Source organism: Orbicella franksi, chromosome 3 (assembly GCF_964199315.1).
Source record: "Orbicella franksi chromosome 3, jaOrbFran1.1, whole genome shotgun sequence".
Lineage (NCBI taxonomy): Eukaryota > Metazoa > Cnidaria > Anthozoa > Scleractinia > Merulinidae > Orbicella > Orbicella franksi.
In genome coordinates, this window is record NC_138147.1 from 25938333 (window position 1) to 25966091 (window position 27759).

General features: G+C 38.7%; 3 protein-coding genes and 2 pseudogenes across 4 annotated transcripts; all 5 read left to right on the plus strand.

Moving 5' to 3' along the window:
- The first annotated feature begins 2176 nt into the window (after positions 1 to 2176).
- On the plus strand, positions 2177 to 6121 carry LOC145482837 (adenosine receptor A2a-like). Its single transcript, XM_081461475.1, has one exon. The coding sequence runs from the start codon at positions 2326 to 2328 to the stop codon at positions 3346 to 3348; it is 1023 nt and encodes a 340-aa protein (XP_081317601.1). The 5' UTR covers positions 2177 to 2325; the 3' UTR covers positions 3349 to 6121.
- A 95-nt stretch (positions 6122 to 6216) lies between these two features.
- LOC145482832 (adrenocorticotropic hormone receptor-like) lies at positions 6217 to 11532 on the plus strand. 2 transcript variants are annotated; one of them, XR_014048825.1, is made up of 2 exons: positions 6217 to 8974; positions 10148 to 10727. XR_014048825.1 is itself a non-coding variant. In XM_081461471.1 (2 exons), the coding sequence occupies exons 1-2, from the start codon at positions 6933 to 6935 to the stop codon at positions 11497 to 11499; spliced, it is 1035 nt and encodes a 344-aa protein (XP_081317597.1). In that variant the 5' UTR covers positions 6217 to 6932; the 3' UTR covers positions 11500 to 11532. The 2 variants fall into 2 exon arrangements, 1 of the variants encoding a protein (XP_081317597.1); XM_081461471.1 differs by lacking the exon at positions 10148 to 10727 and adding an exon at positions 11405 to 11532 and having other exon boundaries at positions 6217 to 7872.
- Positions 11533 to 14597: 3065 nt separating this feature from the next.
- On the plus strand, positions 14598 to 16193 carry LOC145482840 (octopamine receptor beta-2R-like). The gene has a single exon (XM_081461478.1). It carries the CDS (start codon positions 15033 to 15035, stop codon positions 16038 to 16040), a length of 1008 nt encoding a protein of 335 aa, XP_081317604.1. The 5' UTR covers positions 14598 to 15032; the 3' UTR covers positions 16041 to 16193.
- Positions 16194 to 21887: 5694 nt separating this feature from the next.
- On the plus strand, positions 21888 to 22786 carry LOC145482859 (uncharacterized; annotated as a pseudogene).
- Positions 22787 to 25132: 2346 nt separating this feature from the next.
- Positions 25133 to 27521, plus strand: LOC145480464 (uncharacterized; annotated as a pseudogene).
- The last annotated feature ends 238 nt before the right edge of the window (positions 27522 to 27759 follow it).

A 27759-nucleotide genomic window follows, 5' to 3' on the forward strand; every position in this document is an offset into this window, starting at 1 on the left:
GCACGAAAGCACAATTCTAAAGGATTACGTAAAGCTATTAAAAAGTCGCAAGTTAACATTATCTAATATATTTCAGAAAGCTTGATTGGCTATAACGGAATTCAACGCTTACAAGATTAATAACTTTCAAAACAATACAGGTAGATAACAGTTTAACAAAAGACTATCGCAGGTAGTAATTACAGTTCAACGCTTATTACAGTTATGATCCTACAACGAACTAGCAGGTGTTTGTTACGGTTAATGAACTGGAACAGTAACCTGTAACTTAGAAATGCAAAACGAGCTAAAACTAATATATCTACGTTGGATTTCTATATTTTCTGACAACGAAAGCGAATATGTAAAACGTACTTAATTATTTAATTTTCTCTCCTCACATAATCTCTTCGCAGTCACGGCCTCAATTACCAATGCAAATTGAGTTTGCATAGGGGTAATAGTCAAAACAGCTCAGCGTTGTGCTAGCTACAACGGTAGTCATTCAATTCCATTGTTTATAAAATAATCGGAAGAATGCAGATTTCCCTTTGGATGTTTCGACTCCATGTATAAAGTAGCTTTTCGTTTTCGTGTCAACTACATGTATTTCTGTTATCACAGACTATAATTTCGTGAAAGCAGAATAATCGCCCTTGTCGAGGTATACGGCTACATAAAGTTTAGCGAAATGACTGACGCACAAGTTTCACGGAAGAGGTCAATGGATTTACACAGAGAATGTTCAAGTTAGTATTGCGCATCGAATTTATTATTTGGCACGACGATTTTATTCACGTGTTATCTACTCGCATCTGATTGGTTTATAAACAATGGAAATGGGTGGGCTAGATGATAACCTGCACATGACCAGTGAAACCATCCCTTTTAAATAGCTCCTTCCACGGTTAAATTTTCTCATTTGCATCACGAAATAATGCAGCGTTTATGTGAGGCAGATTTGCACGTTGTCATCATTTGACTACAACTACCAGAATTCCTTTCGTTTTTACCTTGTTATTTAAATTTCGAATTCTCAGTGGGATTTAAATAACAGTTGCCCTAATTAACACAAGAAACAGAAAAAGTGAAGGATTCTGGAAGTTGTAGTCAAATCGTCATGTAAATCGCCTATTAATTTGTAGTTTCTGTTCGAAATTACCTCGCATCCACGTTGGATTACCTTGTATTGCAAATGAGAGAAGCTAACCGTGGTAAAAGCTTTTCATTGGGAAAAGCTTTTCGTTGTCTAGTTATTTAGTAGATGGCACAAGCAGTTTTAAACAGCAACAGATAACAAAGAGGTTTCTAATTCTGTATGCAATAGAAAGTGACAGTGGGGAATGGTTTACGTAAATTCACTGTTAATTAAACCATCAGAAATAGGATTCACAGAACAAAAACGATGCCATTAGGTTTTTTTTTTTCCGAGGCCCGACTGAATTTTAAGAGTGGCTGGTGGTCAAGACAATTTCCGTTTGCTGAAGAACATTGCTCCATGACAGGAGCTCATGACATGGGCTCCTGTCCACGATAATTGGCTGAGAAGAGACGTTGATTTTGAGTTTGCACTGCAGTGCAAATTAATGCGTGTTCGTAATTTTCTCAGTAATGTTATAAGTGATTGCTGTTACCAAAGCTCGGTTTTGATATAAGCAGCTTTTATTTTAAGCTAATTCCTCTTATAGGTTCGTGTAATTTTGAGGCAATTTTCACATGACAGGTTATACAAGCTGATTATCATGCCCTGCGAACTGAAACATATTGTCAACTCCTACTTGGTAATTTATTAGGACAGATGAAATATTAAAATGGCCTTAATGCGATCGGTCGATCATTTTAGGCAACAAGAAACAAATAATCAGACAGCTTTAACGTATTATTTTTAATCATATTGTTGTCGGCTAGAATTAGCTTTTTTTTCGATTGAAATAAATCCTCCTCACTCTATTAATACTAACACACAAAAACGCTCTTACAGTTTGTATATAACCAACACATAATTATTAAAAACGTACTCCTGAGCAAACTGCTTTATGTTGACTTTTGTTTCATTCCTCGCTAAAAATCTGCTAAGAAAATGCTACGGAATTGAAAAAATTGCAATTTTTTAGAGTAAAGAAAGGTTTTGAATATGTAAAGATTAAATATTCCAAAGTGATTGAAGGTTGTGTGACGCTATTGTTGCCAGCTGGTCATATAAGTTCAGTTCCATGCTGGGCACAGTGCGAATTACAATACAACATCTCCACGCTCGACTTCACGTCCTAATCATTGCGGTAAATTGAGATACAATTTCCTTGGCTGCTCGTCTAATCGACTACTTTTCATCACCGCAGATCTAGAATGTCCTTGCTCGGCAAGTATCCGTGCGATAACATCACAGCTCCAACCTACTTGTCATTCTCTTCGGCTACGTGTACAATATTGTCGTCCCTTGTCGCAAGTGTTGGCAATTTCCTTGTTGTCCTCGCCGTTTTTCTGGACCCCAACAAAGATCTTCACTCTCCGTTTAACTACTTCGTTGCCAACCTTGGATTGGCGGATCTTACTGTAGGGCTTGTCACCTCTCCGCTGGCTGCCATATACCTCATCTCCGAAGGGCTGAAGAATCCAAATCAACAATTCAGAGTGTGGATGCATATGACCTACTTCATTTCCTGTACTGCATCGCTGCTTAGCCTCACTACCTTAGCTTTAGATCGGTATGTTGCCGTAACATACCCTCTGCTTTATAGATTCAAACTCAGCCCCGTACGAGCATTCTTAGTTTCACTTCTCGTATGGACTGTGTCGATCTTATTTTCGCTGATCTACTTCGTCGTTGGGTACAACAAATTCAGATTTGTTTTCGCTAACACAGCTGTAGCTGTTACCTTCGCCGTGCTAATTTTCACCAATATGAAAATCTTCAAGCATTTACGACGCCAGGTACATCAGTGGGATACGCTACCAGGCAGTACAAATGAGAGCTTGGCCATGAAGCAAGCGGTGAAGAGAGAAAAAAAGGTCACAAAAACTCTATTGATTGTATTGATATTGTTTCTAGCTTGCTATCTGCCGTCATGTGTTTGCATCTATATCGTTAACTTATGTTCTACTTGTGATTGTGTGTTTATTCACTGGGTCAGAGACATTCAGTTTGTTTTCGTGATGACAAATTCAGGCGTGAATCCATTCGTGTACGCATGGAGACTGCAGAGCTTCAGGAAGGCTTTTAAGAGCATCCTGACATTCCGAGCATGTTTCCAGCGTCTCAGGGTCATTTCAGTCAATCTTTACCAAATGTCAACTTTGAGCGTCAACAATCCTGCTTCATTTGATACTGCCGCCGGGAGATTTAATTCTTCGGCAGAAATCAAGGACTAGCATTGTAAAACTCCAAATGAAGAACCTGGTTTTCCTGAGGAGTTAGACTTGAGCTTTGTTGTAAATAACAGGATGTGGATACTCGGCCGAAATTTCTACACTCATACTTGTCCAGACATGTCAATTAAAAGAATGCGGTTTAATTCTATTTTTAAAATTTCAGGTAAATATCAAAAAAAAAAAAAAAAAAAAGAAAAGAAAGAAAAAATCAAATAAGGTTTTATTGAAACCTTGTGCTTAATTCGTGCCGTCTAAAATAACAGATCAGAGAGTTGAGAACGTAGGCCGTCCGCAACCAGAAAGTGGAGATGCATGGTTCCGAAGCTAAGTTCAAACCGCGAAGGATCGAAAGGGAAGTCAACGAAGATACATAATGCATCTAGTGATAGGACAATAAATAATTGGCCACTCTCCATTGGGGCTTTTCAGGACCAATGTAAACAAACAATGATAAATAAATATTCAAATAAACATAACTAGGTTAACCCTTTGAATATCAATTACGCATATATGGGTAATTAATGGTCGTGCTCGTTGTACCACTTGAGACGTCATCAATTTAAATGTCATCAGATATTCTTGATAAGCATATAGTAGCACTAGGCCTTTCCGCACAATGGTCAGGTTTAGATATCGACGACATTCCGACGTCGCAAATCGAAAAACAACATTATCAGTTTTGGTGCAAATACGGTGGTAAAAGTCCAAATTTTGGCTTATGCGCATGCCCGCAATTGAAATATTGCCCAATTTTGTACCTAATCCTCGAAAAATCTCTGCTTTTAGTAAAGAAAAAAAAAGCTTTCTCAGCGCATTTGAACATTGCATGAAATTTGCGCAATGTAGATTTCATTATTATTCAGTATTATTACGTTAAGCTCAAACTGCCAAGTATTAAAAGAGAAGTCTATGAATATGCATAATGCCCGTGGTGATAAAACAATTCCTTATATGACCGTTGATTGGCTGAGAGCAGGCCAATCTTATCGTTAATTCTTAATTTGCACTACAGCGCAAATTAATCCAGGCCCGTTGAAAAATGTAGTGACATTGAATTGATATCATCGACGCTACTGAGAATTAGAATCTGAAATGAGTCAGGGAGGCGAGAAAAACTTGTTTGTATGATAAAGCTAGATTGAACGAAATTAAAAAAACCAAAACGGGAACACTGAATATCTCGGAACATCCCAGAACATGTCGGAACACTAAAAACGAAAACAAACAAACAAAAACAAAAACAAAACAAAAGACAAAAACAAAAACAAAAACAGAAAACAAAAATAATAGTAATGATAAAAGAAATGAAATAAAGCTTATGGGTAATTCTTACCCAATGCAAGTGGTTATGTCAGTATTAGGCCTCACTTAACCTTTACATTTGCTTGCAGTTGCTTTGGTTTCATTTCAATTTGCTTGAGGTTAAACTTTCATTTGTTAGAAAGCACTCAACGTTTTTATACCCTAGTTCGTTATACAATGTTTTAATATTAAAGTATTTCAGTGTTTCGGCATGTGTTACCACACCGCTTCGCGGCTCCGATTGTGTGTTCATTCACTGGGAAAGGGGCAGCTCCGTTGTTGTGGTAATGGCCAATTCATGCGTGAATCCATTTTTGTACGCCTGGAGATTAGAAACTTTCGAAAAGCTTTCAAGAGCATTCTGACCTGCTGTGCATCTGACCTGCCGTGCATTCAAGGCCTAGGAGCGGCTGAGGTCCTACAATTATCAACAACTGTAAGTGCTAATGGTCTCTTAAAGCAACTATGAAGAATGATGCAGTCCAGTAGATATATGATATAAAGTAGACAGTCGAATTAAGACAATTAACGTAATAGCGTAACTTCTGCAAGACAATTCATAAAGGGAATCTTGGTAGAACCCGTGACAGCCATAATCCTGTTTGGGTCAATATGGTCCAGTATGAATAAGGGCCTCACAGCTGTCGACAATTATTTTTCATCATGGACAACTAAATGTTAACCCGGCAACTTAAAAACGTAGAGTTGTGAGATGAATTTTCGACAACTTAACTCTACTTTTTTAGTTCTCGGCAACTAAGTAGTTTCCCTTTTCGAGAAGGGACACTTCTTTAGTTTTAATCAACTATTAGCACTACGTCTTGACCGTTCTTCCCGTGTGGGGGAATCATTGGTTTAGTTGTCAACAACTATCAAAACATTACACACATTTGAGCATGCATTGTGTCTTGAGCATGCGTATTGTGAAAGTCATTCCCCAAGCTCTCGCTGGTCTGACTTAGCTATCGACAACTAACTATCGACAGCTAGCACTCCATTGTGTGGAATGCTCGCATCGGACACAATTAGTTGTCGATAACAAATAGTTGTCGACAACCAAGTATCTAGTCTGTGAAGACCCTAAAACACGAGACAGTTGTTTTCGTGAAGGCTCCTGCGCGTGACTGATTCGTGATGTTTGCGTAGCGATCAACAACGCATGATTTTATTTAGCATCTGTTTCAGAGAGAGGTTCGTATTTCTTTGCAAAACGTTATATTTGGTTTAATATCTTAGCAATGCCCTTCAATTAATTTAATAAATTACTTTATTATTGTTGGAAAGCTGTTTTTGTGAAACTGCAGAAGGCCAAGTACGCCTTAAAGGAAATGCTATCAGAACAAAATAGCGATTTTAATACTTAAGAGTATAAAATCGAAAGTCAAATAGATAAGGATTATTTTGAAAAAAACTGGATATTTAGACCGATCCAGTAATTAAGTAAATCCGGAGTACATACGAAAATATGTAAAAAATAATTTAGTTCGATTCGCTTTTTCGTAATCAATTACAAATAAATAAATTAATTAATTAATCTATTTGTTAACTCACTGTGTCTTTTGTTCTTGTTGCCTTTTTCTTTCGCTTTTTTCTTCGCTTGTTATGTAACGTAGTCTACTGATATAAACTTGAAAGCTAAATATTATTTTTTTTCAGCCTATTTTTACAATGTAATGTAACATGTTGAACTGAAAATAAAATTGTAATAGTAAAAAAAAAAAAAAGAAAAAAAAAAACCGTGGTATTTAGGTCCCCTTAAAAATACCCCATGTCTTCTCAAGCCTAGTGTTCGTGCTTTTGATCACATTTCACGTGCATGATCTTTCACCTATACTCTCGTATTGAAATGGTCCAGCCTCGCTCCCAGGGCTGTTCCCTGCAAAAGCCCTTGGAACGAGGTTGAAAATGGTCGGCAAAGTGGAGAAATGACTGAGATGAATAAATATGCGGGTAAAAATTTAAATATTTGTGCTTTATCTTTTTCTCATGCTGCTATGTACAGGTCCCTCATGTTGTGTGGAATATGTCAGCTTGCTTACCGTGGCGTACCTTGGGTCTTTTGGTTTCGTTCCTCAGCCGCCGGCCACCTATATACGTATCATTCGGCAGGTTGTAGCTATGGTTACACAAATTCGACGAATTCCCTTTGACTCGAAACAGAAAGTTTCTGAAAGGCATTTTACTTAATTGAGCTGAAACTGAGTGAGTTACTGCTTCTAAATACTAAACTCTATTACAGGTTAACGGTCCACTTGCTGTCTTCAGATAGACAAGAGCAAAAAATGTCTCTACTTGGAAAATATCCGTGCGACAACATTACTGCCCCAACTTATTTGTCCTTCTCCACGGCCTCATCTTCAATATTGATCACCATCGTTGCATCTGTTGGAAACTCTCTGGTGGTTCTTGCTGTGTTTCTGAATCCAAACAAGGACTTGAGGACGCCGTTTCACTACTTTGTGGCCAATCTTAGCATTGCGGATCTCATCGTTGGACTTATTACGAGTCCAATGTCTACGGTATATCACATCTTTGAAGGAGTTGGCATGCTGAAACAGCGATTTAAAGACGTAGTTCATATAACATTCTTCATTTCTTGGACTGCATCCCTGCTTAGTCTAACAGCCCTGGCGCTCGATCGCTATCTCGCCATCGCATACCCTCTGATGTACCGAGCCAAGCTTAACCCTGTCAGGGCGTTGTTGGTCTCGCTCATGGTGTGGATTGTGTCGATTCTCCTTTCAATGATCTACTTCATTGTGGGGTTCAACATTTTTCGCTTTGTCTTTGCAAACACTGCTGTTGCTGTTACTTTGGCAGTACTGCTCTTTACGACCGCAAAAATTTTCAAGTATCTGCGATTCCAAGTACAGCAATGGGACGACTTGCACGACAGTACAGAAGAGAACTTAGTCAAGAAACAAGCGATGAAATGGGAGAAGAAAATAACAAAAACCCTAGTCATTGTACTGGTGTTATTTCTAGCGTTTTATCTGCCTGCATGTATTTGCATATACATCATAAACTTCTGCACAGATTGCGGTTGCGTGTTTATTCACTGGGTAAGAGACATTCAGACTGTTCTAGTAATGGCCAATTCAGGCGTCAATCCCTTTGTGTACGGCTGGAGATTGGAAAATTTTCGAAAGGCTTTTAAGAGCATTCTGACTTGTCGCGCGTGCATGGAGCGACTGAGGTCCTTTTCAGTTTTAAATTTAACGCATTTAAATGTATCGGCGACAGTAAGTACTGATGCGCCCTCAAACAGCCCGGAAGGGCTATGCAATCCGGTAGATATCGAGGACAAAAAGTAGACAGATTTAAACTATAGGAAAGAAGTTATTGCTAAATAGATCACAGATGAGGAAGTGAAAAACGTAAACACGGATTTATTTAGAGTTTGTGTTCAGAGAATCATACCGGAAGACACAGCTACAGGACTGATGGTTTACTTTTGATATGTTTAAACAATGGTTAAGTTAATTTGTCATCTCATTTTCATGCAGAGGTAACAGCCTCATTCCGCCATTCAAACCAAACCTAGGACATATAGAACTGGTCTAGATAGCAGCAGACATGTAAAGATTTTAAGGAAAACGACCAATTCTTTAAGTTTAAAAGACATGTTTCGACAGAACTTCTGTCATCTTCAGTTGAATGAATGATTACAAAGCAAGTTGAATAATAAGTAGGCAAAAATGCTAATTAAGACAAATAGTAACAACAGAACGTGAAAAGGTGTAAATTAAAAGGATAATTTTAGATTTACATGGTGTAATTGCTGATTGAGGCAAGGTAGTTCTTTTTGAATATGGATAACCTCCTTTATCTTGAGTTGAAAGCTGGTAGTGGCGTGATCTAAAATATGAAAGCAGTCTATTGAACACAATGAGCGACAACGTTCAGAATTCTGAAGATGTTTGAAGATTTGAGAGGCCCTATCAACGGCTAAGTGCTCACGTACGCGTGTGGAAAAATGTCGGGAGGTTTTGCCGGCATAACAGGCATTACAGCCCGCACATGTAAACTTATAAACCACACGTGAACGAAGCCCGCCGGGGATAGGGTCTTTCACACCAAAAAGGTTACCTATCTTAAAGGAAGAGAAAACTAATTCGATGTCTAAATCATTACAATAGCGCTTGATTTGACATCAAATGATTTAGACATCAAATTAGTTTTTTCTTCCTTTAAGATAGGTAACCTTTTTGGTGTGAAAGACCCTATCCCCGGCGGGCTTCGTTCACGTGTGGTTTATAAGTTTACATGTGCGGGCTGTAATGCCTGTTATGCCGGCAAAACCTCCCGACATTTTTCCACACGCGTACGTGAGCACTTAGCCGTTGATAGGGCCTCTCAAATCTTCAAACATCTTCAGAATTCTGAACGTTGTCGCTCATTGTGTTCAATAGACTGCTTTCATATTTTAGATCACGCCACTACCAGCTTTCAACTCAAGATAAAGGAGGCTATCCATATTCAAAAAGAACTACCTTGCCTCAATCAGCAATTACACCATGTAAATCTAAAATTATCCTTTTAATTTACACCTTTTCACGTTCTGTTGTTACTATTTGTCTTAATTAGCATTTTTGCCTACTTATTATTCAACTTGCTTTGTAATCATTCATTCAGCTGAAGATGACAGAAGTTCTGTCGAAACATGTCTTTTAAACTTAAAGAATTGGTCGTTTTCCTTAAAATCTTTACATATAGAACTACTATCAAAGCTACTGGTAACGGGAAAGTCATAAACTGAGTGAATTTTGTTTTAAAACAGTGCTCTTCATGTATTTATTTGATACACAATGCACTTTTGTATCTTTTTATACCATAATATGGAGACTGTAAACATTCACTCTCGTACCTGTATTTACAAGTAAGATAACATTTGCATCTTTTGTCTTACAAAAAGTGAGGATAAAAAACACTAAACAGTGCATTTTATATTTGTTCGATACACAATGCGCGTTTGTGTATATTATATACCATGGAGACTGTAAACATTTACCCTTGTACCTGTATTTACGAATAAAATAACATTTGCATATAAGTAATATTTAAGCTTACAGAAGGTAAGGTTACAAACTCTAAATAGACCTCCTATTTCAGTTCAGGGAAGTCTAGTCATGAAATGTGTGGATTGTAGATTGGCATAGACAATCTACTGTAACTGTTGCTATATGATATATCAAACGAAACTTACATCTACACTGCCATACATATTTGGCTTTATTAGCTGTTTACGTGTGAGCCAGGTACGTGTAGTTGCAATTCTTTGTTGGACAACAAGAGAGCTCTAAATTGCTACTTGTTTTTCTAATTTAATTAAGACTGCCTATGTTCCTGTATGATATATTATTTGGAAGCTATTGCTCTGTGTAGTACACAAATCTCATCAACGACCACTAAGGAAGTGATCGCTTTGACAAACGATGGTTCGAAAAAAGATAACAAAAAGTCTAAAAAAATTAAGACTATCTCTTTTTTAATATAGATAGGACCCTGTGCGCGCTCTGATTGGTCAAAAGCCAAGTTTTATCAGAATATAAAACATAGTAAAAGCGCGTTTTATTCAGCTGTTTTTGGCCACATCACCTTTAGTCAATATTTGTGTTAGAGATGGCGAAAAACATTTCCTTTGAAGAAATTTGTGATGGAGTTCTCTGCGAAGCAGCAGAAAGTTTTGAAGACGAGGCATGTAGCACTTTAACGGTATTAGATTGCGTCAGTTTGTCGATCTGTATGCTTTGTTGTTTCTACTCGCGGCGTGTAAAATCTATATCCATATCATAACTTAGTCCTTCGTCTGGACATTTGAAAACACCTGAGAGGCAGAAAACACTCGCCTGCGGCTTCTGATTTCTTCATTTCCCTCGTGTTCTCAAATACCCGTCGTGTTTTATCACAGTTAATAGACTTCTTAGGCTTCTTTGAGTGTTAAATATATTAGCTATACCCCTTAACTACACCTTTTTTTTACAGCTCTCAATCAATAATGCTCCATTCACACCAATTAAATTAGTTTAAGTAAATTAGGTTTGGGTTTGTCCAATTTGTCGATTGCACAATTTGTAGTCATTTTGAGAAGACAAATTTCAAGCCATCTTGCTAAGATATTTTAATAAAACAGGTTTTTACCTTGTTTAGTTGTGGGGTGTACACTGCATAAGCGGCTAATTTTTTCACCTTGCTTAGTTAAACCACTGTTAAACAGGTTTAACATGTTGGCGTGAACGGGGTGTAAAAATTAATGTAAAATGAATTAGAGGCCGAACTCGGAGGCCGCCAAAGATCGCGGAACCTGGCGACGACGAGGTGTGATGGGGAATTAAAATACCCGACGAAACCAGGTTACGCAGCAAGCTGCAACAAAGAGGCTTTGAAACAGGCTGGCCTCGCCCCAGCGAATCAACTTTGTCTGTAAAGACTGGCTTACGAATAGGTTTCTGTGACTTAAACTTAGAAAGTTATAACCGGTTACTAAAAGTACGTCTATTGCATCGCTACTCAAAACTCGATTTGTGCCATTTTAACAGTAAAAACCAAACCCGTTTTATCTTTTTTTCTCTACATCGTCAACTTAAGTTCTACATATGGCTACGCGTTTATTCCCTGGGTGAGAGACATCGAGTTTGTTCTCAGTCGTAATAACAAATCCATTGAGCAGTGACAAAGGTTCTGGAAGGCTTTTGAGGGCACCCTTCTATTCCCTGCATGTCTCAAGGCCATTTGACCTGTTCAATGAACAATTAAATGCCAACTTTGGGCGTCAACAATCCTGCCTCATTTGATATTGCCGCAGGAAGATTTAATGCCACAAAAATTAAGGACTATAGTAGGAGGTAAACTGGAACTTATTACAAATAACATGATGTGGATATTTGTCAAGACTTGTGCTAAGATATGCCAATTAAAAGTACCTGCTGTTTATTCTATTGTTATCATTTCAGGTAAATATTCATGGATTTTTCTTTAATTTTATTTTTTTAATGAAACACACAAAACCAGTTACAATACAATATTTTACAGCTCACACGTCTTACATCGATTACGTTGTTTACAACAACTTGAAGAAAAGAAAATTAACTCATTACAGTACCAGTTCATAAACTATAATAATATTAATATTAAAGGAGCTCAGTCACGGTTTGCGCATATTGAAAAGTTTAGCCTCGATTTTTCAAATTCGTCGTTTGTAATCCGTGTCAATCTTCTCCATCCTTAGCCATCCTTGTCCCTTTATGGTTTATCATTATCTCTTTGGTGTTTTTCTATCTTATTAAACTGTTATTTTCAGGTTTCCTACAATTTAAACGTAATTTTGTATGTGGCCAAAATAACTCAGTACCGTGACTGAGCCCCTTTAAGAAAGAAGCAAACAAGGAGACAAAACAAACAAACGAATTTTTCAAACTGAATTAAATATTGAAGTATTTTAGGATGTCAGATAAGGTTTTATTGAAATTTTGTGCTAAATGGTTGCCGTCTAAAATAACAGCAATTTGAAAACGTAGGCCGTATGTAACCAGGAAGTAGAGATGTATGGTTCCGAAGGTAAGTTCAAATCGCGAATTCAAAGGATCGAAAGGGAAGTCAACGCATACCTGTATACATAATGCATCTAGTGTTAGGAGAATAAATAAATGAAGAAATAAACAAGACAGTAGGAAGTTTAAGAAACCACGACGCGACGCCGAGGACAACGTCGATTAAAAAATGATTTTATATTTTACCTACAAATCTGGCGATACTCTAAAGTCATTTTCCTTTGTTTCTCAGTGTCAAAACTATCACGACACTGAACCTGAGATGGGCGAAACATTTGAAAAAGAAATAAAAAAATTAGCCGTCGCGGTTCACGTTCTCCAGACAACGCAGAATTTGGTCATTTCACATTGTTGTTTTCCAGAGGACGGCAAAGAAATGTACCATGAATTATAGCGCACGTGCAGAGCCATTGTTCTGCTATTGTTTGGCGACGTTCCCGTTGCCGTTGCAGTCGTGGTTTTCTTAAACTCGCTATTAATGAACCGATCCTCGTCATTAAACTGAGTTCCGACTCGAACAGTTTTCCGACTTCAACCTGGCACAAAAGTGCCTGCATGCATAACTCTTCTCCTGGAAACCAAAATGTTCGCAGCAAGGAGCGCAGCATAATACTGCTGAATCCATTTCCAAGTTACCGTGTGCCTCTTTTTCAAAACCAGTCATCGTGCAAAACCTTTGATATGAAAATGAGTTTCAATTGCATGAAAATGAACCTGTAGGGTAAAACATTTTTTTACATGAATAGTTTCACACGAAGACACGTTCTGACAAAGAGTGAAAGGCAACTCGCAAATGGCCTATTAGTTGTTGCATTGGCCTCGTGCACCTTCGATCCATGGCTTTCACTGACAGGGCAAATCTATATATACATAATAATAATACTAATGATAGCAACGTCATAAGCGATATCTTGCCTTCTCGGTTGACCTGTGTCCAGTGAGCGCTAGAAAAAAGGAAAACACACAAACAAACAAAAAATTAATAAAGCTTTTTAAAACAACGTGAAGCTGATGTTTTACTTATTAGCAGAGGGATTTGATACTTTAGAAGTTATATCATAAGCAAAACATTGGCACGTTTTCCGCTGTCTTCGTTTTCCCTTTAATTTTCTTTTTTTCTTTACGTTTTCTCGTTTCCAGCTTGTCTTCTCTAGGAATGTGAGAAAGTGCGAAAGTTTAATATTTTCACGAGTTTTGCCAGCTGACTATTCCTTTTTTTTCTTTTAATAAACAGGGAAGCTAACACGCACTTAATCGACTCCATTTGTCTGGAACATCTTGCTCATCCGGCATTCAGTATGTTCCCCATCAGTTAATATTATTTCTGACTTTATTCATTGTTCCCTTCTAGCCAGTCCAATTTTCGTCCGAGATCGCGTTTAATCGAGGCTGACAAAATGCAGGGATGTTGAATTAATTTCACCGACTTTACCGAGTATTAGAAACCAAAAATGAATCTGAAAGGCGAGAAAACTATTTCCGCTGTAACTTCGTTCTATGATATCACATGATTGAGCGGAAGTCTCTAAAAACAGGCGCAGCGCATGGAACATTTATATACCGAAACAATAAAGAAAACAAGAAAAAAAAAAAAGTAAATAAAATGAAATCAGTTTTTAAAGTAATTGCTACCCAATGTAGGTTATTATCTCAGTATTGAATCAAAATTAACCCGTAAACATGTTAACATCAGTTTAGTCCACATTCATTTGCTTGCAATGTGTTCCACCTCAGTTTGCACGTCGCTGACTTGCATTAATTTGCTACGAGAGACAGCTGCAGCACTCTATGCATAAACCTCTGAGTTCATTATGCACTGTACATTGTGGAAGTATTTTAGTGTTCTAGCAAGTTGCGGAATGTTCCATATTTTCTATGTTCCTGTTTTTTTTTTGTTTTTGTTTTTTTTCTATTGAGATATCTAAAGCAAATGTTACTTTGCGCTGCAATGCGTTCATATTACGATAAATTAAATGTAAGAAAAAACGCTGCTAAAAGGCCGGCGTTTGTACGATATCATTGCGGACTAAAAATAATACCGAAAAACAAAACTTACCAAGAGGCCATTAAAAGGTATTGAAAAAAACACCCATTAAGTTTTAATTGAAAGTATGCCTCTTTCCGCTGCAACGCGATTTTACGAAGTCGCGCAGAGTGAATACGATTAATAAAACTTTGATATCACATTAAACCTAGCTTTGTGTTCCATTTCCTACAAAACGAAGTGTTAACTATATAAAAAATGATAGATAAACACGTCTTCCCGATAGCGTACTAACGGAAGGAGTCAAACGTGTTCCTACATGTAGAACAGTTTAAAAAAGGAAGGAGAAGTCGTTTATTTCTTTTAACATGAGCTGTAGAGCCCACGCATGGCTTCCAGGCTTATATGCCGATGTACATTTGATTAAATTTTTGATCTAATTATACCGACGAATTTGACACACGTCACTTTAGAGACTATAAATAGTTGCAATTGATTAGAATTTCAAACTATTGCAGTACATGTATATATGGACTGTTGTACAAAGACAAAAAACATTAAGCGCTCGTAGAGCCTGCACTAATGCTACTAGAAGTAAGGCCCAGCTTCCGGTCCTGCCTAAGCAACACTGACTACATTTTGGCCCGTGGTGATCATCCGTCGAGAAATATACCAGTTCGATTCACACTAAGCCGAACACATTCAGCTCGCTGGAAACACCATTCAGCACTCAAACTTTTTACGATCGGCGTTGATGAAACATTTCCTCAGTATAACTTTCGACATCGCTGGTTGAGTTGAAGTTTACATAATTTGACACATCTCTACGGTCGTTGTCGCCTATCAGAATGTCCCTTTTGAACAAATATCCTTGCGTTAACATTACAGCGCCAGGTTATCTGTCATTTTCGACGGTGTCCTTCACGATATTATCAGCTGCCGTCGCCACTGGTGGGAACCTTCTGGTCGTCCTTGCCGTGTTTTTAGATCCAAACAAAAATCTTCGTTCGCCGTCTAACTACTTCGTGGCCAGCCTTGGATTTGCGGATCTCCTTGTTGGGCTTCTTGCCTGTCCGATGAGCGCAGTGTATCCCATCACGGAAGGACTAAAACAAACAAACTCGCTATACAGGGTCTGGATGCACATGATATACTTCGTCACGTGCACCGCCTCGCTGCTTAGCCTGACTGCCTTAGCGTTAGATCGGTATGTAGCCATCGCATACCCTTTGGTCTACAGAACAAAGCTGAGTCCTCTCAGGGCATTCTTAGTGTCGGTTCTGCTGTGGACTGCGTCTGTGTTGGTATCACAGATTTACCTCATCGTTGGTGACAACAAGTTCCGCTTCGTCTTTGCCAACACAGCTATAGCCGTCACCTTCGCTGTGCTCACCTTTACCAACGTGAAGATTTGCAAGTATCTGAGATGTCAAATCCACACGTGGAGTAATTGGCTTAATAATACAAGAGGAAACTTGGTGATGAAACAAGCTTTGCAAAGAGAGAGAAAGACAACAAAGACACTTTTTGTTGCACTGGGATTATTCTTAGCCTGTTATTTGCCATCTTGTGTTTGCATCTACATCATCAACTTTTGCTCTACTTGCGAATGTTTGTTTATTATCTGGGCGAGGAATATTCAATGGATGCTAGTGTTGGCAAATTCTAGCGTCAATCCCTTCGTGTACGCATGGAAGTTACGAAACTTTCGAAAGGCTTTTAAGAGCATTCTGACATGCCGCGCATGCGGAAGGCGTCAGAGATCCATCTCGGCGAAACTTCCTTTGACATCAAGATTCATCACAAATTTTTCATCAAATAATCATGTGCTTAGAGAAATACAATCCATGAGATAGTAAATGCTAATGTACCTTTAGCAGTTGCTTTGAGTCAGCTTGAGGTATCGTGTAAATAGTTGAAGAAAATGTGACTATGCATGATAAAATATGCAATTTGAAAAACTACGGAAGTGATACGTACCTATGATCGAACTTTAACAACTAACAACCCACTGTGCACGTGCATTCGCTATTTTGCTCTTTTAACGCCTTTGATTGGTTGATATAGTCGGCATAATTGCTGTGATCATAGAAGAACCTGTAAAATCCATTCGAAAAGTTATGTATCACCAAGGACGGAACAGAGGCGTATGCATATAAAGTAGCGTAGACGCACATTGCAGTTAAGAATACTCAAAGACGGAATAGAGAGTCCAGCAGCAATCAATGGGGAAGACAAGTTCCAGAATTAACTTTTAATTAACACCCTGTTCAGCTGAAAGTTTAATCTTTGGTCTTCTTCTTATAATAAATAGTAGCACAGCCTTAAAATAGTAGCATAATATCAGATTAACTTTTAATCAACAGACTTCGTCAGTTGAAAGTTTAGATCTTCATCCTCTGCTTATAAATAGTAGCATCGTGAGTCGAAATTGCCCACCACATATTTTAAGGCAAGTACATCTACCTAGAAAATATCGTTCCCTTGGAACATTGTTTCCGCGTCTTTGGCACTGAACAATTAATAAGACCGATGGATACTTTCGTTTTGTAAAATTCGTTCCCTTCTGTACTGTGCGAAGAATCTTGTATCCTACTGGGTTTAGTAGACTTTTAGGACCTCAACTGTTGAACGGAGAGCGCAAGTCTTTATCAGGATTCAAGGACCTTGACACAGCAACGATTCCCGGGCGGGAAGGGGGCATGCGCTTCTATATAAAAACGACGGGGGTGCTGGTCGTACCTTCTAGAAATCTGAAAGCCGCTTTGGTATCTTTTAGATTGTTCAGCATCAAAATGTCCACAGCGGAAGCTTTCGCGGTATTGTTTAAGGGATTGAGCCGCAAAAAGAATATGACAGCAGCTAATGTGTTGTGGAAAATTGGTACCTATTAGGGGTTTAAAAAAAAAAAAAATTCAAGCGACGCCCACAAAACAGGATCCTGGTACCCTTTAAGGATTCTCAATTCCGAAGAGCTCCCCCGTTCTTTTCATATGGGAGGCCCCCCAGGCAATGATTAGCAATATTGAGCATAATTTGGGGCTACCTCTCACGTTTGGCACTTTCCATTTGAGGAAAAAAAATCCGGTTTGATTTTCCAGAAATTTCCAGTGGTGAACTCAAAGCATTTTCGGAATTTCCGGAAAAGAGAAAAAACTGCAGAAGATACTCAAAATTTCTGTTCAAGTTGATTATTGCACGAATTAAGAATTTCCGAAATTTTCGATAAAATGGTTCGCATTTCGGAAATTCAACATTTTTCAGATAAACCGACGGAACTATTCGCCACCGTTTCGACAGTTCCAAATTTTCATGAACTGAATGCGATTTTGTAGGCGGCATTATCGCATTATGCTGGTGGCTAGATGGAAAAAAAATATATCCTCTTACTGAGTAGTCACGTAGCGATGAACCACATAGCCTACGAGCAGGCTCATTTTGGGTCACACGGACGCCCGAGGAGCGAGTCCGGGAGCGAAGTTGTATTCTGTATAAATCACAGTGAGGAGCAGTATTTTCATAACGCGATAAATTGTTAGAAAGATTAGAAAACAAAACTCGCTTATGTTAATCGAAAAAACAAACAAACAAACAAACAAACAAACAAATAGAAATCCTCACAGCAATAACAGAAGCGTCGAAAAGCGGCAAAAATAGTCACCGACGTATCCCGGCCAATGTTCGCGGAAACACTTAATGTGATCGATGGTCAAATAAGTCGTGACAAGACTGCATCCAACACAATGTTTAATACTCTCGCTAAATACATGTTACGCATACGTACACAGTCCGGGATCGTTATCAGATTTGATAACCATGTGACGTCACAACATGGCGGCCATTTCAAAAACCGGGAATTTTCGTATTCACTTCACTTTGCTCGTTATTTGTTCGATTATACTCGGGTAATTTACCCATAATTCTATCCGATAATTACCAGAAAAGAAGGAGCCTCACGTGTTTTGAAGATGGCGGTTGAAGACCAGCGTAAACGATGTAAAATGCTACCCGTAAAGTGAAACAGCGCTTGCAATTTTGCATCCAAACCAGGTATGTTTTTCATTTTGTCATTAGATTTAAGTTACCTGGAGATTTTTGCGAAAATCACAAAAAATATGTCGTTATTCTTCACGCCATATTCTTGGGATTTAACGTGTTTTTAGTGTTGTGCACGATCTGTGAAAAAAGTGCACGGGGGTATTTTGATTTGCGATGTGTTGTTCGTAACGGCGGCCATATTTACAGCTGTAATCGATATGTTCCTAGGTATTGAGATGGCGGATGCTGGTACCCATAGAATCAAAATAGCAAATTTATGTCGATTTTGTGGATATAGCTTGGTCATTACATAGGGTAGGTTTATTGTTGTCGAGTTTTGCAGCATAAAATTTTCGTTCCTTTTAGGCCTGACAGACACGCACCATTCAACTTTAAGAATTACTGGTGGCAAAATCAAGGGGTACGTAAAAGTAACTTACATAAATCATCTAAGCCCCTTCAGAAAAAATTATAGCTCTTAGTGAGTCGCTCGATTCATGGTACGGCAGTCCAGGTGGTCGGGAAACCACTTGCGAATCTAACATTAGTTGTTTATTTTCTTTTGAAGGGTTACCATGAGGTCAAAATCAAGGGGCCAGAAGGAACTCCTTTTCATGTCCTTGCTGAAAATTCGAAAAAAAGACTCGTTCGCACTTCGTTGTGTTTTGCCGGAAATTAGAAAATACCCGAGACACTTCTAGACGTGCCACAGTCTGGTATCCAAGAGCGCTAAGAAAAATTACACTTTGAGAGAAGTTGCTGGAAGACAGATAGGCCGGGTGCAATACTTCATTAACTGGGAACTAAAACACCTTTCGGACTGCGGGAAAATCGACAATCACGTTAAAGGGTAAGTTGCCTATATTTTAGAGTCAATTTCAACAACTCGCGGTCCTGAAATATTTTCGGGAAATGCCGGCCAAACTAGGTCAGTTTTCTGGCACACCAGTCGTTATATAATGAAGCTTATTGTTGGATTTAGCGAGTGAACTATGGTACGAAAACATATTACTTGAATTATAGTTTCTTTTATATGAATCGGTCATTAAAAGCGTTTTTCCATATCACCGAATGCACAGCAATAGACTACTGATCTACAACTAAAACAATTTTTTTCCGGAAATGCCAAGACTTCCAAGTTTACTGTCACATCTCACGACATAAAGTGTTGCATGTACCCATTCCACTGAACGGAGGTGTATCACGAATTAAAGTAAATATACCTGCTATATTTTTGTTGTTGTGCTAGAACCATATCAGGCGAGCCCACAACGACAAAGAGAACTCCAGTGCATCAAAGATGGAAACGAAATGTACAATACGGCAGACGGGATTGAATTAGCAATCGCAGAGATGGAATTAGGCGTGCGATGGGATATGGCCATCGAGGTAAGCTATTCTATCTTCAGTATATCTGGACAGAGAGTCGACAGAGGGAGGGTCGGGAACTGTTTCGATACTGTTATTTCCATTTCATAGTAATCGGCGTCGACAAAACCAGGATCGGACCGGACCGGATCACGGATCGGATCACGGACCGGATCACGGATCGGATCACGGATCGGATCACGGATCGGATCACGGATCGGATCGCGGATCGGATCGCGGATCGGATCACGGATCGGATCACAGAAAAAAAAAAAAAAAAACGTTTTAAAGCAAACAAAAATCAAATCGTTTATAAGACAATAATAAATAAAAAATAAAAGTGGAAAACTAAAATATGTTAAATAAAAATAAGAATCTCGAATTTGACGCAATGACATGTTAATTACAGAGAATGACAAGAGGTCATTTAAAAAGCCACAGAAGCGCCTGATTTACGACGAATTTAAATTGTAATGAACAGGCAGATGTAGTTATATTTGAACGTTAGTTGGCTTGAAGCTTGCGTGAACCTCCCATTCTCGTTTTTGAAATTGTTGTTAGTATCAGTAGCTAATTCTCGGCTACTTTTTCGTGTCAGATGTGAGCGTTACAGTTAGCGTTACAGTTAATGAGAAAGCTTACGTACGAAAGCTTAAGGACATGACTTGCTTTAAAGGAGCTACGTCACGATTTGCGCATCTTGAAAAAACTAGCCTAGTTTTTCAAGTTCGTCATTTGCAGTCCTCGTTAATCTTTGCCATCCTTAACGATCCTCATTCCGTTTTGATTTGTTCTTGCCTCTTAAGTGCTTTCTATCCTAGAACACGATCATTTTAAGGTTTTATTCCATATAAAGGCAACTCTTTACGACCCTAAAAAGACTTTAAAAATCGTGACGTAACTCCTAAAATGTTGTCTATTCTCGGGTTGCGTTATCGTTCACACTATCGATGTTATTCCTATATTTTTTTGTAAAACAGCTGTATTTCCTTGAAATACAAATGGTCTGTTTCGTATTATTCCAGTACGAAATATCGTATTCCAAACTCACATCTTGTAAAAGTATAGACTTGTCTCAGAAACGGAAATTGTTTGAAATCATCAGGTGTTTAATATTATTAGTGTTTTTAGTTTTTGTGTTTCGATTCATACATGTACGTTCGTCCTATTATTACCATGCTGACGCGTTTTATGACAGTTTACCTTTGATGCAAGGGAATATACGAAATATCATTTATCTGAACTGCGGAGAAAGATATGAAGACATGATTGATCATCGCAATCAAAACCCAACAGCCTGAAAAAATTCATCTGTGACCAGCTCCCAGTTGGCTTGATATTATAAAAGAATAAAGGAATATTACACCTGAATTGAATAAAACGTTCTGCTCACAGTAGTCACTCTAATGTAATTTGCTCAACAAAATTTTGAATTTTGAATCTTGAATTTTGAATTTTTTTTCCTTGATCCGATCCGTGATCCGATCCGTGATCCGATCCGTGATCCGATCCGTGATCCGATCCGTGATCCGATCCGTGATCCGGTCCGTGATCCGATCCGTGATCCGGTCCGATCCGATCCTGGTTTTGTCGACGCCGCATAGTAATGAATCATAGTAGGAGATGTTTCGGTCCTAACCACGCTTCGCTCATGCAAATTGAACGAAATTCAGTTACAGCTCTCCGCTTGGAATATAGAAGCAACTTGTTCAGTGTCAATTTGTGAACTCAAGATTTATTTACTGTTAGTGTTTCGTTTATATTTTATACAGACTGTTGAACAGCCAGCTTCGCCAACTACCAAGAAAATGAAGCCTGAGTGAAAATAGAAGCTATCATATTAGTGTCAATAAACAGCGCTTTTGTGAACAGAATAACTGTTGTCTACCTTGGTGTGTTTTTACTCGGAACAAATATTATACGGTGTCTATCTGAAAATGAAACTTTTCGCTGTAGCTTTTGGACAAAGACAGTTTTCTTCCATACATCTCTGTTTCTATTCCATAATCCAGTAACCTATTGCGAAGCAAACATACAGTTACATTTAAATGAAATTGCATTGTGATGTTGTGAAAAAAGTACCTCCTGTCATCGCAGCGCCCCGTCGACCGCCATATTGAATTATACACTGTTGCTACCAAATAATGTCACGTGAACGAAAACTTGCGCAGCGATTGGTTAATGGTTTGTTTTCGTCGAGGTTATCAAATCTGATAACGATCCCGGACTGGTACAGTAAACAAGCCATTCTATATTTGGATTGCCGGCCTATCTTAGTCGCCTGCGAGAAACTGTAAATGTTCCTTATACTTTCGATAGATCCGTGTAAAAACGCTGCTTATTTGTCCTTTTTCACGGCCTCATCTTCAATATCAATTACTATCGTTGCGTCTGTTGGAAACTCTCCCGCCGTTTTTGCTGTGGTCTGGAATCCTAACAAAGACTTGCGGACACTCTTCGTAGCCAATCATAACATTGCGGACCTTGTCGCTGGACTTATTCTGTCTAGGGCCACTGTCTACGAAAAATCATATCCTCGAGGGACTTGACATGCTGAAACAACCTTTTCAAGACGCAGTCCGTGTAGTGTACTTCACTTTATGCAAGCTCGTCACTTCTCAGCCTAACAGCCCTGGCGCTCGATCGCTATCTCGCCATCACACACCCTACGATTTACCGAAATAAGCTCAGCCCCGGCAGGGCATTGTTGATGTCAGTTGTTGTGGATTGTTTAAATTCTGCTTTCGATGATCTATTTCATTGTAGGGTACGACAGATATCGGCTCCATCTTTGCGAACCCTGCTGTAGTTGTTTCCATCACTGTGCTGGTTTTTAAAAACGCAAAGATTTTGAAGTATTTTCGACACCAGCAATAAGACAACTTGCACGAGACTACAGAGAACTTGAACATGAAACAGTTGATGATGTGGGAAAAGAAAAATGACAAAAACACTGGTCATTGTGATGCTGTTGTTTCTAGCTTTTGATCTCCCAATATGTATTTTTATTTACGTCATCAACCTCTACACAGATTTAGCCTGTTTAGCTGCCGGGATTTCGCGCGCGATGCGACGAAGCGGCGAAGTCGCCGGGGGAGTGCTTTTGTTTTGGTGGCGAAGCCGCGAGGGAATTGGTGAGGAGTCGAGTTTTTCGCCGCTTCGCCGGCAGCTCAAACGGCGGCTTCGCTGCCAGTAATCAGTCGCTCGCGAATCCCGCTAGCTACGCAGGCTAACACAGATTATTGTCATTATATGTTTATTGATTGGATCAGGGACATTCAGTTTCTTCTTGTAATGACCACCTCAGCCGTGAATTCATTTGTGTACCAGTAATGGAGAGTAGAAAATCTTTTTAAAGGGATAGTAGGAGCATTGTGAAATGTCACGCGTGTAGGAGCAACTATTGGGTCCATTATCAACCGTTGTGAACGCTGATGGGTCTTACAATAGCTGTGAAACATGCAATCTAGTTGATAAAGAAGACATAAAGTGGACAGTCTAATTAACTGAAAAGCAGAACTTATTAAGGTAGTTTAAAAGACCCATGGCGGCCATAAACCGGTGCATGGAGGTCAAAACGTGTGAAACACAGGACGTTTGGGCGTATGATGACTGACGCGTGAGGTGTAACGTGACAAATCAACATCACATGCCGCTGCTGACTGACTACACTCATAATTTTTTTGATAAAAATATTGTTTTCTTTTTCCGACGGAGGCTGAATATTCTCATTTTTCTACCGATTTCAGGCTGAAAATATTCTTCGTGGGACTATTTTGCTTGCTCCGTTCATCTCACCCCACACTCTCGTCCCCGCACCCTCGTCTCGCGCTCCTTTTGGTCAGCACCAAGAATCGCGACGTCTGGCCAGGTCCAACACCGGAAGTCCTCGATTCACGGACTTCCCGTCACTCTGCGCATACTCAGAGTCAAGTCTGACAAATCTGATTGGTTCCAGTCTCATTCTATTGTGTTTGCAAAGCCAGTCAGAACCGGAATCTCACTGAACCTATCCGGAGGTCGTGTACGTGATTCTTAGTGCTGACCAAAAGGAGCGCGGCCTCTGGGGACGAGACCGCTCACCCCATGGCCAGAATTTAATTTCACTAACGCGCAGTAGTTATCGACACTTAGGGAAAAATTCACGTTCAATGTAAACAACAGATTTACAGAGAAATGAGTGGCACTATTACTTCTGAGATAAACTGTATAAAATCCTATAAACCTGAATCGATCTGATATCGACTGTGCAACTTCCCTTGATTGAAATTTTGCCTAAATTGAGTCCGTGGCTTAAGGTTTCGCGATTCCCAACAAAAAATTGAAAAGCAATAAAACTTACCTTCGTATCCCGTACTAATATCTGCAACATCGAGTACCGTGCTCTAAAATTAAGATTTTCTTTGCTTCATGGCCACAACACCGTTAGTAAATTCCAATTTGTTCGGTCCGAAATTTCAAGTTGACGTTCACCTCTCTTAAGTTGTCACTGTTTCTAATAGCGTCTGTAAATGCATCCTCAAGCTCGTCCTTCCCATTCCACAACAATGAAGGTCAATATTCGGGTCTCTTCATAAATAACACAGCAGCGTGATGACATGGAGCATTCGAAAATGTTCTGTGCGTTATGGTGTTGTCTTTGCTGTGAAACATCGATCTTCTGTTGATTTCTAGCCGCCATTTTGCTCTCATCGTTTGATTTAGGCCTAAGTACCAAAATCCTCTTATTACAGGACCTTTGATTGGTCTAAAAAAGACAGAAGATGATTATATATCCGGACGCATAATTGGCGAAGATAAAAATTGCCGCGAAATATGAATAAAACGCGCGGCAAGTGTGTTGCATTTCATTCATCAATGAAAGATAAAATCTTTTACTTCAAAAAAATGTCAGATACGCCGATTTTAAGGAGATTTCTTCCTCACTACGTATCAGAAGACATCTGTGGCATAGCTGTGCAGCCTTGGCGGAACAATCAACTTAAATATGTACAACAACAAAAACAAAATAGTAAGGAATCATTTCGCTGTATTGACATTCCCATTATGTTGCTGCTCAGCTGGGAAACCATTAAGAAAAAAAAAATGCGGACTTCAAATCGTTTGTGCGGCTTCAAAAAATGTCAGATAAGCCGATTTCAGGGAGATTTCTTCCTGACTACGTATCGGAAGACATCTGTGGTATAGCTGTCCAGCCTTGGCGGAACAATCGACTAAAATATGTACAACAACAAAAACAAAATAGTAAGGAATCATTTCGCTGTATTGACATTCCCATTACGTTGCTGCTCAGCTGGGAAACCATTAAGAAAAAAAAACTGCGGACTTCAAATCGTTTGTGCGGCTTTTAAATGAACGCATCCCTAGGGGTGGATTTGCTATCAAAGACACTGCAGGAAGAATCGAGGAGCGCCCTCGTGTAAAATGTGCGTTGATTTCACATCAGTTTAAAACCGCATCTGGCCGCAAAAAAAAAGGATTTGTTGCGTGGCAGTTAGAGGATGAATATTGTTTTGGAGGAAGTACGGTCAGTTGAGATGTTGCATGCAGAATTAGAAAAAGAGACAAATGAAAAAAAAAAATCTAGAAAAAGAAAACCAAAAAATACAAGAAGAACTCATTGAGGAGATCAAAAAAACAAAACAAAACAAAAAAAATCAGGGAAGATCAGATTTTAAATAAAACTGAGTCACTGAAACAAAAATAATGAAAAACTGGAAAAAAAACAATGGGACAGACAAAAATGCAAAAGAACTATCAACCCTCAGTCCCACAACGAAGTAGCTACGAAGTGGAGATATCTAAAAGATCTTAAAACCAGGGCACAAAAACTTCTATGGTCTATGAGAGCATATGGCCTCAAACTGAATAGTTTAGAGGTGGAAGAAACAAACAGTAGGTGTGCAACCCATAATTTCAGTTTAGATGACCCTCCTTCAACAGTCCCTACTAACACGAGTAGCACTTCAAAATACTCAACACTGACAGAAGATGGCAAAAAAAGTGGAAAAAGTTTTATTTTTAATGGACCGGTTCAGTGTGAGCAAAGAGTTCTACTATCAACTAACAATGGTGTGTGATGGACAGGACTGCCAAGATCACATTTAGTAAAACAGTGCAAGAATCATCTCAATGGGTTAAGTCACCTTACTGTAACACCTGGGAAATCACAGGGTGTACAAACTTCATTTAAAAAATTGCTCAAGGAGCAAATAATTGACTTGTTAAGTTACATAACATTCATGTTTAAAAGTCTTTCTTCAACTATGTTTATGTAATAGATTTTTTAACTTGAAACAGGTTAATTGTCGAAACACCAGGATGCCACTGGGAGTGTAATAAAATACATGTACATGTACCATGGACAGAAAATATGTTCAGCATTCACAGCTATTCAGCTCACACTAAAAGATGCATCATAAAACTAACATCTGTTTATTCATGCAATTTTAGGGAGAATCAAGTGATCATTTTGTAAGTGATACACAGATACCAGTTAAAGTAAAGATCAGTGGAGATGGTGCACGAATTACAAGAAACAGCAACTACATTATCTTATCATTCTCAATTTTATAAAAAGAACTTATGTCGTCAAGAGCGACTTGATGGCATAGCTTACAACATCATAATCACTGAGTTACCAACAAAAAAAGAGCTCATAAGTCACTAATTGGCTTGCAACATTATTCTACATTAATCAGGTGAACTACTGTATATTAACGCCTGAGGACCCCTCAATGATACAAATAATGCTACTAATCACTTTATCTCCCTTTCCAACACCAGAGCTGTTTGCAAACACATGCTCTGATACACATTTCAATATTAACAGGGAACCGCACAATTGCAGTTGTCAAAGGCAGCGAGGATTACACTACAATTGCAGAGTAATTTCAGATCACATCTTTCAAGACATCAATGAAGTACAAGAGGTTGGCTTTGTCAAAGTGGGGGAAAACCAAATCCCTGTGGAGTTATTCCTAGGTGGAGACTATTAAGTTAGTAAATGTTACATTTGAAGGTGCATGAACATAGGTTTGATTATTAGATGTCTTGGTCCCATATTATATAATCAATCACTAACATTAACTCATTTAAATGAAGTCGAAACAAATCACATGCAAATTTCTACCATGTACATACTAAACAAAATGTGATGCTCAGAAAAATGTACTTATTAATTCCAATATTATGGACACTATTATTACCTTTCTCAAATGTTCATAATTATTATTATCCTCTCTTCCAGTTTCTTCTGTTAATCACAGGCCTACGTGGTGCTACATCACACTACTCTTGCTTGTGGTGCACAATACACAAAGTCAAAAGGTTAGTGAATCTGATAGAGAAATAATCTAGCAGATTAAAACTAACATGTCAATAGAAAGATACCAATCATTTTTAACATTTAGGGACAGAGGTGCTCCACCTGGAGTCTTACATATTTAACACATTTTCTTTGTGCATGTGTATGTGGTTTTGCACATTTATTGTTGTTAGTTAAAGGAGAGCTAACCTTATTTTTCACACCACAGGTATGATATGTCCAAGCCAGATAACTATTACGAAAGCAGCCCACAGAAGCACGCACTAGAAGATTTAAAAAGGTGCCGCTGTTTAAAGTGAGGAAACAAAAACTTTTCCTGTCTCAACCCCCCAGATCACATCATCCTTGATGAGCTGTATCGGCTGTTACTAAGGGTAACAGATGTGCTTACTCTCAATCTTCTGGATGAGATGATTGAATGGGATGACGAGGAAGCCCACAAAAATAAAGTTTCTAATCCTAAAGCTATAGCGCAGCATTTGCAGGAGGCAGTACAGACTATAAACAAATGTGGCATAACATTCCCTGTCTGGGAGAAAAAGAATGCCAGGGTTCCGATACCTACGACTGGACCAGTCTGATGGAAAATGAAAAAAAAAAAAAAAAAAAACTGTCACCAGGGACCTTCCCTGGACACTTTTCTACTCTTTTGAGAAAAGACACAGCTGCAACTGTGGAGAAAATATGGAGGGTACGAACATTATTCTTTCAAGTATAAAAATGTTTAACACTGAAAAACAATATACTTTATTTTAAACTGCATCATTCAACAAATTTGGTTACAGTTTTCCTTAATGACTGTGTACAAGCAAATTAACATCTTAACCCATGAACAAAATTCT

Excerpts from the sequence above, each read along its gene's own strand:
- LOC145482837 (XM_081461475.1), top strand. The coding sequence starts at position 2,326 with ATGTCCTTGCTCGGCAAGTATCCGTGCGATAACATCACAGCTCCAACC.
- LOC145482832 (XM_081461471.1), top strand. The coding sequence starts at position 6,933 with ATGTCTCTACTTGGAAAATATCCGTGCGACAACATTACTGCCCCAACT. Across the intron at positions 7,873-11,404 it reads TTCAGTTTTAAATTTAACGC|AAATGCCAACTTTGGGCGTC; the intron begins ATTTAAATGTAT and ends CAATGAACAATT.
- LOC145482840 (XM_081461478.1), top strand. The coding sequence starts at position 15,033 with ATGTCCCTTTTGAACAAATATCCTTGCGTTAACATTACAGCGCCAGGT.